This window comes from Monodon monoceros, unplaced genomic scaffold, assembly GCF_005190385.1.
Source record: "Monodon monoceros isolate NGI ecotype Baffin Bay Population unplaced genomic scaffold, NGI_Narwhal_1 Super_Scaffold_19, whole genome shotgun sequence".
In the NCBI taxonomy this organism is placed as follows: Eukaryota; Metazoa; Chordata; class Mammalia; order Artiodactyla; family Monodontidae; genus Monodon; species Monodon monoceros.
Genome location: NW_021703775.1, coordinates 62,528,222 through 62,546,220, shown reverse-complemented (window position 1 = coordinate 62,546,220; position 17,999 = coordinate 62,528,222). Strand labels below are relative to the sequence as shown.

The window sequence follows — 17,999 nt, the reverse complement described above, 5'->3', positions numbered from 1 at the left end:
TATTCAGATACCATTAGATTATAAAATACACCATCTGTTTAATAACCAAACTCTTCAGGAAAAAAGGAACACTATTATACCAATTATAGTGATTATAAAATACATCGTGATTAGAAATGTTACAATGTGAAGATGTATATCTTAGAATTGAGGAAATACAGTAATTTTATTGCCAGTGAGGAACATAGTGTTTCCCTTTGGACCTTGCTAGACTTTTAATCTGTTATTAATGGGGAATTACATAGCCTGAAGCTATTGGACTTCAGGCTTTAATAAGCCAACAGTTATGAGCAACCCCAATGTGCAAATCAAAGGCGCAGTCTCTGTTCTTTATTATTCAATCATGGGGGCACGGTGTGAGGAGGGAGAATAAATTAAAATTGTATATTCACAGAAAACACAAACACATACATGATCAGCATCATTGAAAAGAAATATACACTAAATGCTGAATATGGTGTGTCCCATGAATTAGAGATAAATTACGTGCTAATTTCTTTTTCTCTTTTTTTTTTACATTAAGCACAATACAGCAATTTATAAAGATGCTTAAAATGAATACAAAGGGAAATAAAGATCACAGAATTACACATTGAACAGCAGTGTGTCACATATAAGATGGTGTAAATGAATACACCAGGATGGTGTTCAACTAAAGATAAAATGGCACCCATTGATTTGCTGCTTCTACACAACCCAAAGCGTTCATACAGTTTGAAAGGGTGTCAATATGAGTAGTTGCAAAGTCCGTTCTTGCATGTGATTTTAGCTTTAAAGGTTTCAGAAAACAGATCTGCAATATCAGTTTTCATTTTTGTCAGCTGTAATGTCAAGGATATTCAGAACAAGAAAAATGCGATAATACAGGACAATCCAGATCTGTGCCTTATGTGACTGGCCTCTGTTGCAGGATTGGACAAGGTTATGTGCAAAAACAAAGTCTGTCCAAAAGTCCACACTCTTGCAGTTTCAGGCTTTAGTTTGATTATCTAGATATAAGGTTTATTACACAGCAAGGGCAGCATTAAAAGAAGAAACAAATTTATGATGGGTGAGCAATAACAGTATCATAAGCATCACTTGACTAGGAGGTCTGAAAGACTAGCTAAATTTCTGATTCATTAGAACGTTATGAGGTTGGAGTGGGACTAAAGCAGAACAGTATTTTAAATTTGTGGCTTGTAGAACACATAGGCAAGTAGGTAGTGCAGCCAACCAGTTTTAATTTCGAAAAGAGCTGAATAGGAACGCAGAGTATCTTGAATGAAGATTGAAACTATTTTGATCACCTGTTTGTAGCTGAAGAGTAATAAATAATGCCTTGTTGTTAAGGTTGACCTGTCTCAGGTCTTCTGTGGGGGCTGGAGGGGAAGGAGTCCTCGCTGGGAGGTGGAGAATGGGGTCCCTGTCACATCTTTATTGTCTAGCCGAGGTGAGAACCTGGGAAAGTTATTGTATTTTTAGCCTCCTCATTTGTTTTTCCCCACATCACACTTTTTTAAAAAAAAAATTTATTTATTTATTCGGCTGTGATGGGTCTTAGTTGTGGCACGTGGGGTCTTAGTTGCGGCACGGGGGCTCTTGGTTGCAGTGCGCGGGCTTCTCTCTTGTTGTGGCACGCGGGCTTAGTTGCCCCGCGGCATGTGGGATCTTAGTTCCCCGGACAGAGATTGAACCCTGCATTGGACGGCAGATTCTTAACCACTGGACCACCAGGGAAGTCCCCACATCACACTTTTTTTAAGGGATCAGATTAGATCTATAAAGGTGCTCCACAAACATTGGATATTAAAAGCAGGTTGATACAACCCTATCTGGATGTGAAAAGGTGAGAGATTTGGATACTCTGGAGCTGCACTGTCCAATATGGTAGCCACATATGGTTATTAATCACTTGAAAATTGGTTGGTCCAAACTTTGATGTGCTGAAGTGTAAGTGTAAAAGATGTACTAGATTTCATAAGCTGTGTATGAAAGAGTGTATATAGTATCTAATTAATTATTTTCTGTTGATACATGTTACAAGGATAATATTTTTGATGTATTAGGTTAAATCACTTATTATTATTATTTTTTTTACTTTTTAAAGTGTAGCTGTTAGAAAATTTAGAATTACATAAGTAGCTTCCTAAAAAGAAATATGAAAGGCTTGTATTGAAAACGGTTGGCCACCAGGGTGCGCTGTGCACCTGCCAGCTCTGCCTTTTGAGGTTGTGCGGGTCAGGGAGGAGGAGACACTTTTTCAGTGGAGCCTGAGTAGCCACCTAAAGTTGTGTGTTTCTCCTGTCAGCAGTTGTTGGAGGTTGTTGTACTCTTTTCTCTTTTCTCGAAACCTTATAGATAGAGCTAGGCCTACAGTTTAAAGTCTTCCTAGTTTTAGCTACTACTTCTATTGAATTAGAAAAAAATTTAAATCAGGTTTATTGAGGAATAATTTACATAAAATAAAATGCACTTATTTTAAGTGTCCAATTTGATGAGTTTTGACAAATAGGTAGACCCATGTAATCACCACTGTAATCAAAATACAGAACCATTTCCATTAGGCCAAGAAGTCCATCCATACTCCTTTGCAGTCAATCACTTTCCCTCCCACTGGTCTGCTTTCTGTCACAGATTAGAGCTGTTTTTTCCTAGAATCTCAAACAAATGGAATCATATAGTATGACTCTTCTGTGTCTGGTTTCTTTCACTTAGCATAATGTTTTGAGATTCATCTATATTTTGATACCAATAGTTAGCTCCTGTTTATTGCTGAGTTATTTCATTGTATGGATAAGCCACAGTGTGTTTATCCATTCACCTCTTGGTAAACAATTGAGCAATTTTTAGTTTTTGGCTGTTATGAATAAAGCTGCTTGGAACATTCATGTGTAAGTCTTTGTGTGAATGTATGCTTTTAATTCTCAGGGGTAAACGCCGAGGAATGGAAGGGCTAGGTTGTGTGGTAAGTGTATTTTCAACTTGAGAAACTGCCAAAGTGTTTTCCAAAGTGGTTGTACTATTTCACATTCCCACCATCAGTATATGAGAGCACCAGCTGCTCTGCATCCTTGCCAGTGCTTGGTAAAATTTTTTTGCTATTCTGGTGAGTTGTGTGTAGTGGTTTCTCATCGTGATTTTACTATTTTTTGATGATTAATTTTTTTAAAAATCCATTTTATTGAGATATAACTTATACACAGAAAATTTTTAATTGTACAGTTTGCTGAGATTTGAAAAATATATACACACAACCATTACAGTCAAGATACATTTCATTACCCTAGAAAGTTCCATCCTGCCCCTTTGCAGTTAATTCCCCATCCTCTCTGGCCCTAAACAGTCATTGATCTGCTTTCTGTGTCTACAGGTAGTTTGCCTTTTCTAGAATTTCATGTGACTGGAATCCTACAGTATGTACTCTTTTGTATCTGGCCTCTTTTGCTCAGCAGTTGAGATATATCTATGTAGTTGCATGTGTCAGTACTTCCTTTTTATTTCTGATTAGAATTTCATTAAATGCATATAGCATAATTTTTCTTTTTAATCTGTTTACCTGTTGACAGACATTTGGGTTGTTTCCAGTTTAGGGTTATTACAGATAAAACTGCTATGAACACTTTTTTATTTATATACATATATATATATATATATACACACACACACACACACACACACACACACGTTTTTGGGTGGACATATGTTTTTGTTTCTCATAGGTAACTACATAGGAGTGGAACTGATAGCTCATATGGTAAATATGTTTATTATAAGAAACTAGCAAACTGTTTTCTATGGTTGTACCATTTTACATTTCTACCAGCAATGTATGAAAGTTCTAATTGTTCCAGATCCTTGTCAACAATTAGTATTGTCAGTCTTTTAAATTTTATCTATTCTAATGTGTGTGTACTAGTAGTTCATTCTGATTTTAATTGGTATTTCCCTTTTGACTACTGTTGTTGAGGATCTTTTTATGTGTTTACTGCCCATTCTTTTGTGAAGTGTCTGTACAAATCTTTTGTCCATTTTTATGTTGGGTTGTTTATCTTCTTCTTAAGTTGTAATTCCATATTCTGAATACAAGCCTTTTTTCAGATATTTTTTTTGTGAATATGTTCTCTGAGCCTGTAACTTGGCTTTTCATTTTCTTAACAATGTTTTCAAAGAGCAGAAGTTTTAATTTGCTGAAGTCCAGTTTATTAAGCTTTTCTTTGATGGTTTGAGTATTTTGTGTCCTAATTAAGGAATGTCTCCCTACCCCAAAGTGGCAAAGCTTTTCTCCTATGATTTTTTTTCCTAGAAGTTTTTTAGTGTTAGCTTCTACAGTAAGGTCTCTGATTAATTTTGATTTAATTTTTGTGTATGGTGTGAGATCAGGACGGAGGGTCATTTTTTCCCAAATGGATATACAGTTGTTCTAACATCATTTATTGAAAAACCTTTCCTTTGTTTGACTCACCTAGACACCTTTGAAAATCAATTGACCATACAACATGGGTCTAAAATTTTGGACTTTTTTCTATTCCTTTCATCTATATGTCTGTCTTCATGCTAGTACAACACTGTCTTGGCTTTGTAGTGATTCTGAAATCAAGTACTCTACCAAGTTCTCTAAGTCTTCAGGTTTTATTCCTTTCTCAAATTGTTTTGCCTATTCTAAATCCTATTGAGAAACAGAGTTGGCAGTTGATGTTTTAGATTATAATTTAGAATCAGAGTAGAAAGATCTGGTTTTGAATCCTGATGTGTTAGAGGGGCTTTTGCCTACTAGGCTGAATCAACAGTAGCAGTCATTCCCTGTTATTGATGTTGTCAGTGCATCCTGAGGTATAGATGCGTGTCCTCCATTTCTGCACAGTAAATTGTCCCCAAATATGTGTTTCACAAGAAGCAGCCTATTGACCATATATAGACATTGTAAAATCTTGAACAAAAAGATGTTATCCCACCAGCAATCTGTTGTGTATAGTCTGTTGAATGAATCAGAATTAATTTTTTGTTCTAAGTAGTTTCTTTTGTATTCCACCAGAATATTGAGCTCAATGATGATACTGTTCTAAATGAGATAAAGTTAGCAGATTGTGAACAGTCTCAGATGCCTGACCTGTGTGCTGAAGAGCTTGCTGTTATCCTTGGAATCTGGTGAGTTAATGACTTACTTGGCTACCTTGAACTTCTAGCATATTGGTTCTCTTGTGTTGGGGAAATCTTTGTTCGAGCAGGTCCCCAGAGTTGTGGATGAATAGAGAATCTTGTCATGGCTTATGAAGATGAAGAATAGTTGGGCAACCAATTAAAGGGTTAGAGATGAGGAATCTCAGGAATCTCCTGTAAGTTGGTATACTTATCCTTCTCTTTTCTTCATAAACAAAATTTCTTTGGTTAACCTTGGCTAGGAATAGACTCTTAATGAAGTATTTAGGATAGGTGACTGTTTTGACCTTTGAGGATATTTACGTTCAGAGTATGGAATTATTTTTTATTTTATTTTATTTTTTAAAGATTTTTTGATGTGGACCATTTTTAAAATCTTTATCAAATTTGTTACAATATTGCTTCTGTTTTATGTTTTGTCTTTTTGGCCCTGAGGCATGTGGGATCTTTGCTTCCCGACCAGAGATCAAACCCGCACCCCCTGCATTGGAAGGTGAAGTCTTAACCACTAGACCTCTAGGGAAGTCCCTAGAATTTTTTTTTAATACAAGAGAACCTTATGTGTGGTAGAAATAGTTTTTCATTTTATTTTATTTTTCTATTTTGAAATAATTTCAAATATGGAAAAAAGTTGCAAGGACAAGGCATTGGAAATAACTTTTTTGAGAATAATTTTCTGACATGATATTCTATCACCCCTGAATATTTAGTGTGTTTTCAACAAACAAGGGAGCTTTTGTGCATAGCCATAATACAGCTATCAAAATCAGGAAATTTAACATTCATACTTTACTGTTACTTCCTACTCAGACCCCATTCAAGTTTTGCTAGTTGTCCCAATAATCTCCTTTATAGCACAGGATCCAGTCTAGAACATATGTGTTACATTTAGTTGTCATGTCCCTTTAGTTTCTATCAATCTGGAATAGTTCTTCATTTTTGCTTGACTTTCATGATCTTGACACCTGAAATTTATAAGCCAGTTATTCTGTAGGCTTACTCTCAGTTTGAATTTGTCTGATTTTAAAAAAAAAAAGGATTAGTTTCACATTTTGTATCATTATCAGGGGTATCAGAAAATGGAGGTTTTGTGGTTCTTACTGCATCCAGCAGGTAGAAAACAATTTTGATTTGTTCCTCTACTGGCCATGTTAAGTTTGATCACATGATTAAAGTGGGGTCTGCCAGGCTTCTCCAATGTAAAGTTATTCTTTTTTAACTTTTGCTGTTAACATGGTCTTTTAGAGTATATAAATATCCCGTTTCTCATCCGGAGATTTAGTAATGTTCAAAATAGGATGTTTCACAAAGTTATAATATTGAGACTGGTTAAATTAGTAATAGGCAATTTAATAAAGGGAGCATTTATAAAAAAGTTTGTGTTTTAGCTCAGTAGAACTTATCTTTCTGTGTTCACCTCATAGCATTTTATCTCCTTTACACTAACAGTAGGTTTTCATTTATACAAAAGTTAAATTCAGTTCTACAGTCCCCTTTTCTTTGATTAAAAAGAATCACTCATGCAGAGTTCTATTTCTAATCCAAATCAGTTGTCTTATCACATTAATTCATTCCAGTGACAGAATTTATGCTTACTGCCAAAGAATTATGTGTTCAATTCATGATACTTAGTATATAAATAATATAAACAGCAATCATTTACAAGCAATGTTATGTGCTAGAATTATACCATGTACTTTCACACTATCCCTCATTAATGTTCTAACAGTCCTAGAGGTTGTTGTTTTTCTCCATTTTTCAGATGGGAAATCAGGGTTCAAATGGCAAAATGACTCAATCAGAATTACAGTACAGCATTTAGGGCTTGAATCCAGGTTTTACGGACCCAAATTCTGAGTTTTCCTTTATGCTATTTCTTAAAAGATTATTTTGGCAAACATAATTGTCGACTCAACAGGAAACTAAATCAAACCCAATATATATATTCCAGGCTTCTCTCAGTTGTGCTTTAGCTTTATTGACTTTGACTTCACAGTTGAGAGAGGACTGAAAAACCAAGAAAATGCTTGTCTTCAAATACTTTTTTTCCCCCAAATATGATCTTGGTAGAATCTCAATATATAGAACAATTAAAAGCGCTGAATGGATTTCATGGGCAATTTAAATCTTCATTGTTTGGTAGAAGCTACTTGATTATATTCTGAATCTTGGGGCATCTGATGCACTTTATAAACCCCTGGGTTGGAACATCCGTGAATTGATGATTTGCATGTGGGGGTCGTGATTTTATTATACTATCTGATCTCTGCGTGACCTCCGTGGCCACTAACCCCTGTGAAGAGGTGATTTGGACATTGTGGTGGACTGGGTTCTTTGGAAAGGAGACATAGGGGGAATTCATATAGATGGTGGATTGACCAAACTGTGGGGCCAGCTTCATGCTCCTTTTCTTCAACTCCTTTGCTTCACTGGCCTCCTGCTTGAATTTGATTTTACCTGGAGGCCACGTGTCTCATACATCAATGTACCTGATTGCTTTTATGTAAAGTAACTGTGGGAGAAATTCCTTAAAATACAGCAATCCTTCAGTAATTCAGACAACTGGAGTGAGAAGGGTAATTCCTTTTGAATTAATAGTCTGATTTTCAGATATGCAGAGTAATATATTCTAAGCCTAAGTTAGTAAGTTACAGTGAAGAGTGGTGGCCTGATTCAGTTACTGTATCATAATTACTTGTAATGAGCCTGTAGCATTTCAACTTTATCTATATACTTTATGCAGTGAAGTTAAGATTGGAATTTTGTATGTGAGGGATGAATTTTCATCCATTTTGGATGAGGTTCTTATTTTGGAATGACTTTTGTTTTTGTTCACTTATCAGAGTCATAGTATCAGAACCAAAAGGACCTTAGGGGTTATTTGGATCATCTTGCCAACTGATACATAATTCCTTTGTGCAATCAAACTAGAAATGTCTAAGTATGTATGTGTGTATTGTGTGTGTGTATGTTTTCAGATGAGGTAAATTTGAGAAATAACATTGTATTAATTTCAGGTGTACAACATAAAATGATTTTATAATTCCTTCCTTCCATTCATTTATTTTTTTTGACCAACAATATGTTCATTTAACAATTATTATGTAAACATTTTATGCTCATTATAAAATCCTCCAACAGTATGGAAAATTATGAGGAAGTGGTACTATTTTGTGAGGTGGTATTTTCTTTTCATTCTTAATACAAGTAATATTTGCATACAAAATAACTTATGTAATATATAAATATAAGTTATATAATATAATAGTAAACTGAAACCACCACCCAATTTAAAAACTAGAAGATTGCAAATACCACTTGCTCAGTCTGTGTGCTTCTTTCCCATCTCATCTTCCTGCCTCTCTTTAAAAGGTAATCACTGTCCTGAATTTTGTCTTTTTCTTGCCTTTTCAAAAAATATATTTATTCACATCTTTTATACCTCTAAGTCAGTTGCTTCATTTTGTTTGTTTTCACGCTTTATAAAAGCGCTGTCTTACTATATGTAGTCTTCTGTGATTTGCTTTTTTCTCTCACTAGTGTCTTTCTGTGACTCATCCATGTTGTTATACATAGCTGAAATTTACTTTGCTGTATAACATTCCATTGGGTGAATATTTTACAATTTATTGGTTTCTTTTTTGGACATCTGGATTGTTAACAGATTTTTCCTATTACACACAATATTACTATGGATATTCGTGTGTATGATTCCTGGTACACCTGTTGAAGAATTTCTCTCAGCTCTATACCTAGGCTGGAATTACTGAGATTAGGATATATGAATGTTCACTTTACAAGATAATGCTAAATTGTTTTCCAAAATTATCCAATCAAATCATCTGCCTCTTTGACAACTTCTTAATTTTTGCCTGTCTCATGGTGATACTAAGTTTTTTTTGTATGAGTTTGATAAATAGGAGTTGTTGCTATATTCTTTTCATTTTCTTTGTGGAATGACACAGATTGGATTTCATTTTTTTCTTATAAAATAAATTGTGTTGATATTTTGTACACCAACCACATTTCATTTCTCAGCATTTTATTACTTTTTGTACTTATCTTTGGCACACTCACCTCTACATTTCTATACAATGCAGTAATATTAAAATATGTGCTTTCAAATATGTAAATATAGTTTACTTGCCTTTTAAAAATTATATTTCATTCATTATGACATGCATTCTGGAATTAATTTGCTTTTTTTTCAATATAAAGCACAAATCTCCAAAAGAATAACCCAGTGCATAAGTTAACTGAAGAGGAGCTGCTGGCATTTACATCCGTGAGTAATGTCTCTTTCCTCTCCATTTCTTTTTTTCTTTCTTTTTTTCCTTGTAAATTATTTTGCCTCTGGTATATTCTTGCCTCAGATTGCTCATGATGAAACACTGCCACCTAAGGAAATTGAGGGGTAAAAAGCTCATCATTTTAGTTTTCAAGCTGCGTATATCTTGCTGCTGATTTAGACATAAGCATTTTTCTTTGCACTTGCTTAGATTTGGGGGCGGTGACCAATTATTTCTTGCTCTTTGTTTGATCCCAGGGCCTAGTCCAGTATCTCACACATAATAGGTGCTCAATAAATACTTGTTGAATGAATAAATGAAGTGACAGAGCAAGAGTTTGAACCTTTACTCCAAAGCCAGTATAGTGTGCAGCTCTTTCGTCTCAGATTGAAGGTGATGCGACACGGATGTGATGAGAAAGAGGACTTCAGAGAGCGAGGAGGAGAACCAGCAGAGGGAATGGGTTTTGGAGGCTGAGGCAGGAGGCAGTGTCAAGAGCCAGGGGTACTTGTCAGCGTTCAGCAGTGGAGAGCAGTCTGAAGGAAAGGCTGAGGCTTTGATGTTTTGCGTTGCTTATCTCTATGACAGTTTCAGTGGAATAGCTGGGTAGTCACCTCGCTACAGAGAATTAAGGAGGGAATGGGGTGTAAGAAAATAAAGTTGATAGATGAAGACCACAGTTAGAGAAGAATGTCAGTGAAAAGGGAAGATAGAGTAATCGATGTTTGAGGATTCATGATCAAGGAAGGCTTTTCTAGAAGAGGAAAGTCAGAGAGCAAGAGGTCAGTCAGTATATTTTTAGCTTTATGGGTAAGAAGAAGATACACACATCTTTAATGAACACAAGTTGCTTAAGATGCATCATTTTTTCAAAGACGTTTTTATTATCATAGTTAGGGATCAAGTTAGAATTCTGGTGTTTTCTTCCTTTGTTATTTTTCAGATAAGGCAAAAATAAAGCACTTTTATCTGGTAGAAAGGAAAGCTAGCTTACTTTGTACTGTAAAATAAATTTTGCAAGTTACTATTTTCTACATACAGTTTTGGAACTGGTTGGATGTTAATCTTCTGAGTCCTCTGGGTGCCTGTTTTATTTTCTCACTTAAGTATTCTTAGAAATCTGCTGTTTTTCATTATAGCATATGAGTGTTTAGGTAACTTTGTAGAATGTCCCTAATTAGTCATTACATATGCTATAGGGAATTTGACAAGTAAAGTGTTAAACAGTTTTTAAAAGATATATTTTAAAAATTGTTACGTACCTCCCATTTATTCATTCAGCTAATATCGATTGAATACTTAATATCTACCAGGCATTGTGCTGGTTATTGGAGATACAGCAGTAAACAGTCTTTTCCCTCTTGGAGTTTACATCAGTTTACACTCTTGTGAGGGAAATAACACAGTAGACAAAAAAAGAAATAGATATTTAATAGAAGTGCTCAGTGTAAATATAAAACAGTATAAGGGAATAAGAATGGGTTGGGGATGGCTGTTTTATTTTATTTATTTATTTGTTTTTTTGTGGTACGTGGGCCTCTCACTGCTGTGGCCTCTCCCGTTGCGGAGCACAGGCTCCGGACGCGCGGAGCACAGGCTCCGGACGCGCAGAGCCTGTGGGATCTTCCCGGACCTGGGCACGAACCCGTGTCCCCTGCATCGGCAGGCGGACTCTCAACCACTGCGCCACCAGGGAAGCCCGGGGATGGCTGTTTTAGACAAGAAGGTGGGGGAAGATCTCAATGGGAAGGTGATGTTGAACATGGATCTTCCTGATGTGAGGCACAGGAAAGGACACGGAGGGTCTGGAATGATGGGGAGCTTGAGTCAGTGTAGGGAAGTACAGAGCTGGATGGGGACAGTCACCTAGTATCTAGATGATAAATGATGACCAGGATGCTTGTGTTTCTTCTGATGACTGAGCTAAACAGGATGCAGCATATGATAGGAAGTGTTCCTGCTGTCCTCTCATGGGGACAGTGGTCAGCAGTAACGCCTTCTTGGGATTGGCTTCATAAACAGATTATTGTGGAATGTAGATTATCCACAGTTATCCTGAAATGACATTAAAACTCTCTATTTACATTCAAGCAGTTAACTTTTTTTTTAGTGTTTTTTGTGGGTGAGGTGTATTCTTTTCTTTAACCTTTTCTTATTTCTTTTCTGATTCTTTTCTCTTTCTCTCTTTCTTTCTTTCTTCTTTTCCTGTTCTTGTTCCTCTACACAGTGAGGTACTTCTGAAGTAATTAACTCTGGTAACCTGTGATGGTAGGTGACTCATCCCTCCTAACTTGCAATGAAGGTCGTAAACTCAGGTTTCATACTTTCCCCCCAGGGCTTTATAATACATAAGTTTTCTGCTCTCCTCCTCCAGCTCTCTTCCAAGTCAGCGCTGACCTGAGGACTGATCTCTTTTTCGAGGAAAGCTGTTCAGTGACAGTGCTTTATAGTGCCAGGCCTAACTCTTCTAAAGAGATGAGTTTGTTAATGCCAAGTAAATGTTTAATTGGTAAGAAGTAAGGCAAGGAACTTATAGTGAGGAGGGCTTTGAGGAGCCCCAAGCGTGCTTTGGGCTGTGCACCACCCATTCCATTTCTTATCCCAAAGGAAGCATACGGAATACACCAGAAAAACCCAGATCAGCTCTTCCTTTTGTCATTCAGTCCTTCCTCTTATCCCTTCTTTGTGCATGATTCTGAAGTGGGTAATAAGGTGAATTAGAAGTGGCCCCTGGTTTCAATGAAGAATTTCACTAAAATTTATATCCTATATAACTGTATGTCCTGGACATAAATATCCTTTATTTATATCCTATATAACTCCAGAGGAGTGTTTGAGACAAGAGGGACCACTTTTAAGTGCTACCCTGCTTCTGAACTCTCTTTTAACAAGGATCATATTTGGGCTTACAGTATTGTAATTATTTACGTGTACGTCTTATCTTCCCCATAAGGCTATAAACTTCCAGTTTTAGGCACTGGTCTCTGTTCTTCTCTGGGTCTTCTACAAGGCCTACTGCAGTGCTTCAATGCTTTACTCACAGTTGTTGCTCAAGAAAAGTATGCAAAATGCAGGAATGAATGAAGTACACTAGAACCAGAAACAGGATTTATTTCTGTCCTGCAGCAAGGTGCTGCATTGCTCCACTTAGTTCCATAATATAGGTAGTACTACCACCCAGCGTACTACCTAGTGTATCCTTAGGATAACCACTTATTTCATCTTCCTCTTCAGTGAAATGAGGGAAGGAGTGATGTGTCCCTCCCTCGGCACTGAAAACTTGTTTTGAGGATCAAATTACAGAATGTATGTGAAAATACTTCAGAGTGGGTAGATAGAGCCTGGTGCCCCCATAGCATTCAGGAATGAGTCAGCTTATCTGGTTGCTGGTTTGTAGGAGCGTGCTACTGTTTTCAAGGAATAGGACTTCCTAAGTGGATAAGGCCGGTTTGGAATTGGCTGTAGATGTGGAAGAGAAGGGAGTAGAGAGGAAAGAAGCAGCATCCTCTTCCTTCCTGAGCATACGTTTCCATGCTCTGGCTGTGGCGTGGTGGCCAGGGTCTGGAGTTGTGAACTCTTGAGGCTGTGAGGTGTCTTCCTCTGTTGATAGAAGAGCAAGTCCTGTAGAAATCTCAGTCCCCTACCAGAGTATTGTGAGCACTTGGAGGGACAGGAATGACAGTTATTGAACATTTGATTTATACTTACTGAACAAATGAATGGCTTATTGGTTCTGAATTTTGTTCAGTTTTCATGTGCTATCCTAAAGTTTACTAAAATAATGGTGAAATCTCTTTTTTGGAAGAATTTTTGCCACTGTTTCCAGGTTGGTGTAGCATGTTGAAATATATGTGAGATATGTTGGGAAAAAGTTTTAATTCAGCAATGGCAGAAGATTTTCCCAAGAAGAATACTTTACCTTTTTAATATTGTTATTATGTAATGCTCTTCCTGAGATATTCTTTCCTCACATTTCAGGAAAACTGAATGAGTCATAGTAAAAATAACCCACATTGTTCTAGAGAGTCATTTATGTTGTGTCGGCTTGATAATTTAAAATTAGCTGTGTTGTCTACGTTATTTCCTTTCAGATGAGCCAAGTCAGTGACATTCAGTAATGCCTTTAATTTCCTTTCATTGTTGAAAATGGGAACAATTTAGTTAATTCATACAGGTGTTTCAGTTTTCATTGGCAAAAGTTCTGCTTAAGTGTGAATTGGTACTGGCAGCCTGCCTTCTCACTGTCTGCCTGAAGCCCCAAGGTCTCTGCAAATGAAAAATGGAAAAAGACCTTTGAAAGTTACACATTATATTGTATGTATTTTCTCTTTCTGCTGTTAATTTTAAGGCTACTTAATAAGTACTTAACTATGGAATTAAAATAGTTTGCTAACCATTTTTGAAGAGAAAAATTATACCTTTTTTTCTTCTAGGGCATACTTATTTCTTAATTTTAATTTTTTAAGATAGGCAATATAACTGTGAGATAGTCATGATACTTTGCATTACATGTTGACATGTCTATATTAAGCAGGATAACCCAGGATTTTGATTTTCTTTCTGGTTTGAATACTTGTCTCCCCAGATGTTACTCATGCATTTTAATTTAACAGGCATTCGGATCATGAGCCTTGCAGCTATATCTGGGTCATAACTTGGTAACTTTTAAAGAAGCAGGAGATGGGCATGTTTTGTTTCAGTTTGTGGGTTAACTGTTATTAAACAGAGGCTTAAAATATTTTTTTTTGATTGGAGTTGAACTAGGTTACTTGTATATATCTTACTTCAAGAATAGACAGAGAAAGAATAATGAGTAATAGGATTTGTGGGATCTTACATGGCTCTTTTCTTACCATCATCTACTTTGGTAACTGCTAGATTTCTTTCTTCACAGTTAACCATGGCTTAAGGTTAATGCTTATTTGTGGGTCTATTTCTAGCCATGTTTGAGTAACTGGTACTGCATTTGAACTCTCATTGTAAACAACCACAAATCTGGGGCAAAATAAATATATGAAACAGCAGTATATAAAAAGGATAGTAAGTTATGACCAAATAAGTGTTTATCTCAGGAATGCAAAATTGGTTTAACATTAAACAGTCATTGCAATTCATCTTATAATGTAGTAAAGGAGAAAAGCTGAATGATTATCTCATTATATTTATTTATTTTAGCATTTGAAAAAATTCAACACTCTTTCATTGTAAAAACTTAGTAAACTATGAATAGAAGAGAATATCAACCTGATAAAGGGTATCTATGAAAAATCAGAGTTAAAATCATTATTGATGAAAAACTAGTTTTTCCTCTAAGATCAGGAAAGTGGCACTTCTATTCTTCATTGAACTAGAAATCCCAGCTAGTGCAATAAAACATTAAGAAGATACAAAGGGAGTGCAGATTGGAAAGGAAGATATAAGATTATCATTTTGCATAGATAGCACAATTCGTTACATAGGGAAACTCTATAAAGAATAGACATGAAAGCTACTGGAACTAATAAGCAAGGTCTGAGAATACAAGGTCAATATAAAAAAGTCAGTTATGTTTATATATACTAGCAGTGAATAATTGGGAAAGTAATTTTAAAACTATTTACAATAGCATAAAAACAGCAAATGTTTAGTGATGAATTTGACTGAAGTGTAAGACCCGTACACTGAAAATGACAAATATTGCTTTAAGAAATTGAGGATCTGAATAAATGGAGAGACTTACCATGTTCATGGATTGGAAGGCTTAATATTGAGTTGACAGTTCTCCCAAAATTGAGCTATACTTTAAATCCAGTAGCAATTGGGATCCAGGAGAACCCCCTTCTCTTTTCTATTTTTGCAGAAATTGACAAGATGATTCTAAAATTTATTTGGAATACTTTTGCTTCTGTGATGGCCAAGTAAGCTCTTTGGACCCATCTGTCTGCAGATAAAAATTACAAACTATGGGCAAAATACAAAAAAACAAACAAAATAAACTACCTGATGACATTAGGTTATATGAATGACCATTAAGAGAATGAAAGATTGTTAATATCACTAGTCATTGGGAAAATGCAAATTAAAACCGCAACAATATACCACTATACACCACTTAAAAGGTATATTACCATACAGAGTAGTTGGAATTCTCATACATTGTAAATGTAATGTGACATAAAATGGCACAACCACTTTGGAACGCAGTTTGGCATTTTCTCATACAGTTAATCATCAATCCCACCTCTAGGTATTTGTCTATGTGAAATGAAAGTATGTGGCTCCACAAAGACTTACACAAATGTTCATAGTTGTTTAACGCATAATAGCTTAAAACTGGAAACAGTGCAAATGTCCATCAACAAGGAAATGATAAATTGCAGTATATCCATCTAAAGAAATAATACTCAGCAATAAAAGGAAGTATTGATACATGCAACAATGTGGATGAAATCTGAAAACTATGATTTTGAGTTAAAGAAGCCAGATTGTATGATTCCATTTCATTAGAGTTCTAGAATAGGCAAAACTAAATCATAATCACAGAAAATAGATCACAGATTGATTGCAAAGAGGTGCAAGGAAACCAGGGAATTTTTGTGGCTGATAGAAATTTTGTATATCTTGATGTTTGTGGTGTATACATTTGTCGACACAGATCAAACACTATACTAAATATGGGTTTATTTTATTGTACCTATCATATATTTCATTAAAGTCACTAAGAATAACTAAAAGGGAAAATGCATGTATGTTATTTAGAGCTGTAATATTTAAGATGGATTAGTTTGTCAAAGTAGATTTCGGTTTCCATGTAGATTAGTCCTTATCATCAATTTATGAAGTACACCAGAAATACTCAACCTACCTAAAGTGTTAAATGGGAAGAATGTAGAAGGAGAAGAACAAATTCCCAATGGGAAATTGCTCAGTGTTCACATTCAGTATGAAGCTTACTTCTTTTTCAAGGCAAAATCAAGCTAGTTTTACCCAAATATTTTTGGAAACTTGTGTTCAAAAGAAACCCTAAAATTGAGTGGATGGATATACTGTATAGATCTCCAGTTGGGGGTCCCTTTGACTCTTAGCATCCAACACAGGTTGTCGATTTTAAAATGTTTATTGAATTGAATTTTTTCCCTCTCATGATTGAGAGTCAACAGAAACAGCAAATAGAAAGATAGTTAGGATGAATGTAATGCTTAGGAGTGCCCAGGGCAGGAAACTTGTGTATACAATAAAATAAAGTGAGGTACTAATATATGTTTTCAGGTAACTTCTTGTGTTAATGGACATAAAAGTAGTTAATTAGTAGAATTTAATTATTTTAAATCTGTAAATGCCATCTTTAGTACAATCGGTATTGGGCCTGCAGATCAGACTATTGGTTGTGTGGCAAAATGTTAACACTTGGGTGAAGGGTGTATGGGAATTCTTTGTATTATTCTCAAAACTTTTCTGAAGAAGAAAATAAATTTGAAAATAAAAAGTTGAAAGACCTCTGGCACAAAACTATATGGAAAATGAGCAAAGTGCATTATTGCCTCATTGCTAGATAACCATCCTTATTTGGGGTTGAAGATATACACAGGCTCTCTGGAGCATACTCAGGCTACCTTTAAACTTCGGTCGGTCTCCCTGTGTCTCTTACTGGGTTTCAACCTTGTCTTGCCCCATATTGTCTTTAGCAGCAAAGGAAATAGGGAGGAGCTACAAAATTTAAAGACGTGGCTTAAAATAAAAGGAAGAAGGGGGACTCCTGGACCAGAGAGCAGAGGCTTTCACAGTGTTAAGACACTGCTAATCTCACAAGAGGTAGAAAAGGTGTCTAAGGAGTCTTCAGACCTGATTTAAACACGTACATATGTGCATAGACACTCAGAGATGTCAGCAGCTGGGGTCAGGGCCAGCAATGAGAGGCAGGGAGCCGAGGCCTCGGCAGGCAGCCGTGAGGGATGGAGTTACCTGAAGTAATAGCACTTTCAGAACTTTCCACTGAGCTAAGACTGAAGCAAGCAAGTCTGAAGTGATCGTGAATGCATGGTGCTGCTTGGCTGTGGCAGCAGAAACCAGTCTGTCTAGAGGAAAACATCTCCTAAACCCAAATTAAAAATTGAGCGGTGAGCTCATAATTAAAGATCAATAAACAGAAGAGAAGGCAAGCCACTGTGGTTGAGAGTCAACAAACAACAGATTAAAGGATGAATTGCAGTTTTCTCATTCATAATGTATAACAGCTATGTGTGAAACGTTTACAGAAATATAGGGTATAATCACAAAGATAACCTAGCAACTTATGTTAGTTATTAGATGTTCATGATTTGGGAGAGAAAATGTAACTTCTAGAAATAACTTGAAATTAAAAAGCAGAATTAAAAAATAATGTAATCCATGTTTATCCACATCAGAGAGATGTCCAAAAACACCAAGAAGTTGTGTATAACAGGTGTTCTAGAAATTCCAGTCTTAGAAGTACACCTAAGAAACTCATGCACGTGCATCAGTGGATGTGTATAAGAATGTTTAACAATAGCAGTGTTTGTAATGGCAAACAAACTGTAAACAGCCTAAATGTTTGTTGACAGGAGAAGGGAT

The 17,999-nt window shown here is 35.9% G+C and overlaps 1 protein-coding gene across 1 annotated transcript in view; it reads left to right on the top strand.

Moving 5' to 3' along the window:
* Positions 1-17,999, top strand: part of TTC27 (tetratricopeptide repeat domain 27) — a 185,453-nt gene that overhangs the window by 46,326 nt on the left and 121,128 nt on the right. Inside the window, exons 8-9 of the mRNA XM_029232289.1 lie at positions 5,015-5,127; positions 9,358-9,424. Of these exons, the coding sequence (XP_029088122.1) occupies positions 5,015-5,127; positions 9,358-9,424 (180 nt within the window). The remainder of the gene's footprint in view (positions 1-5,014; positions 5,128-9,357; positions 9,425-17,999) is intronic.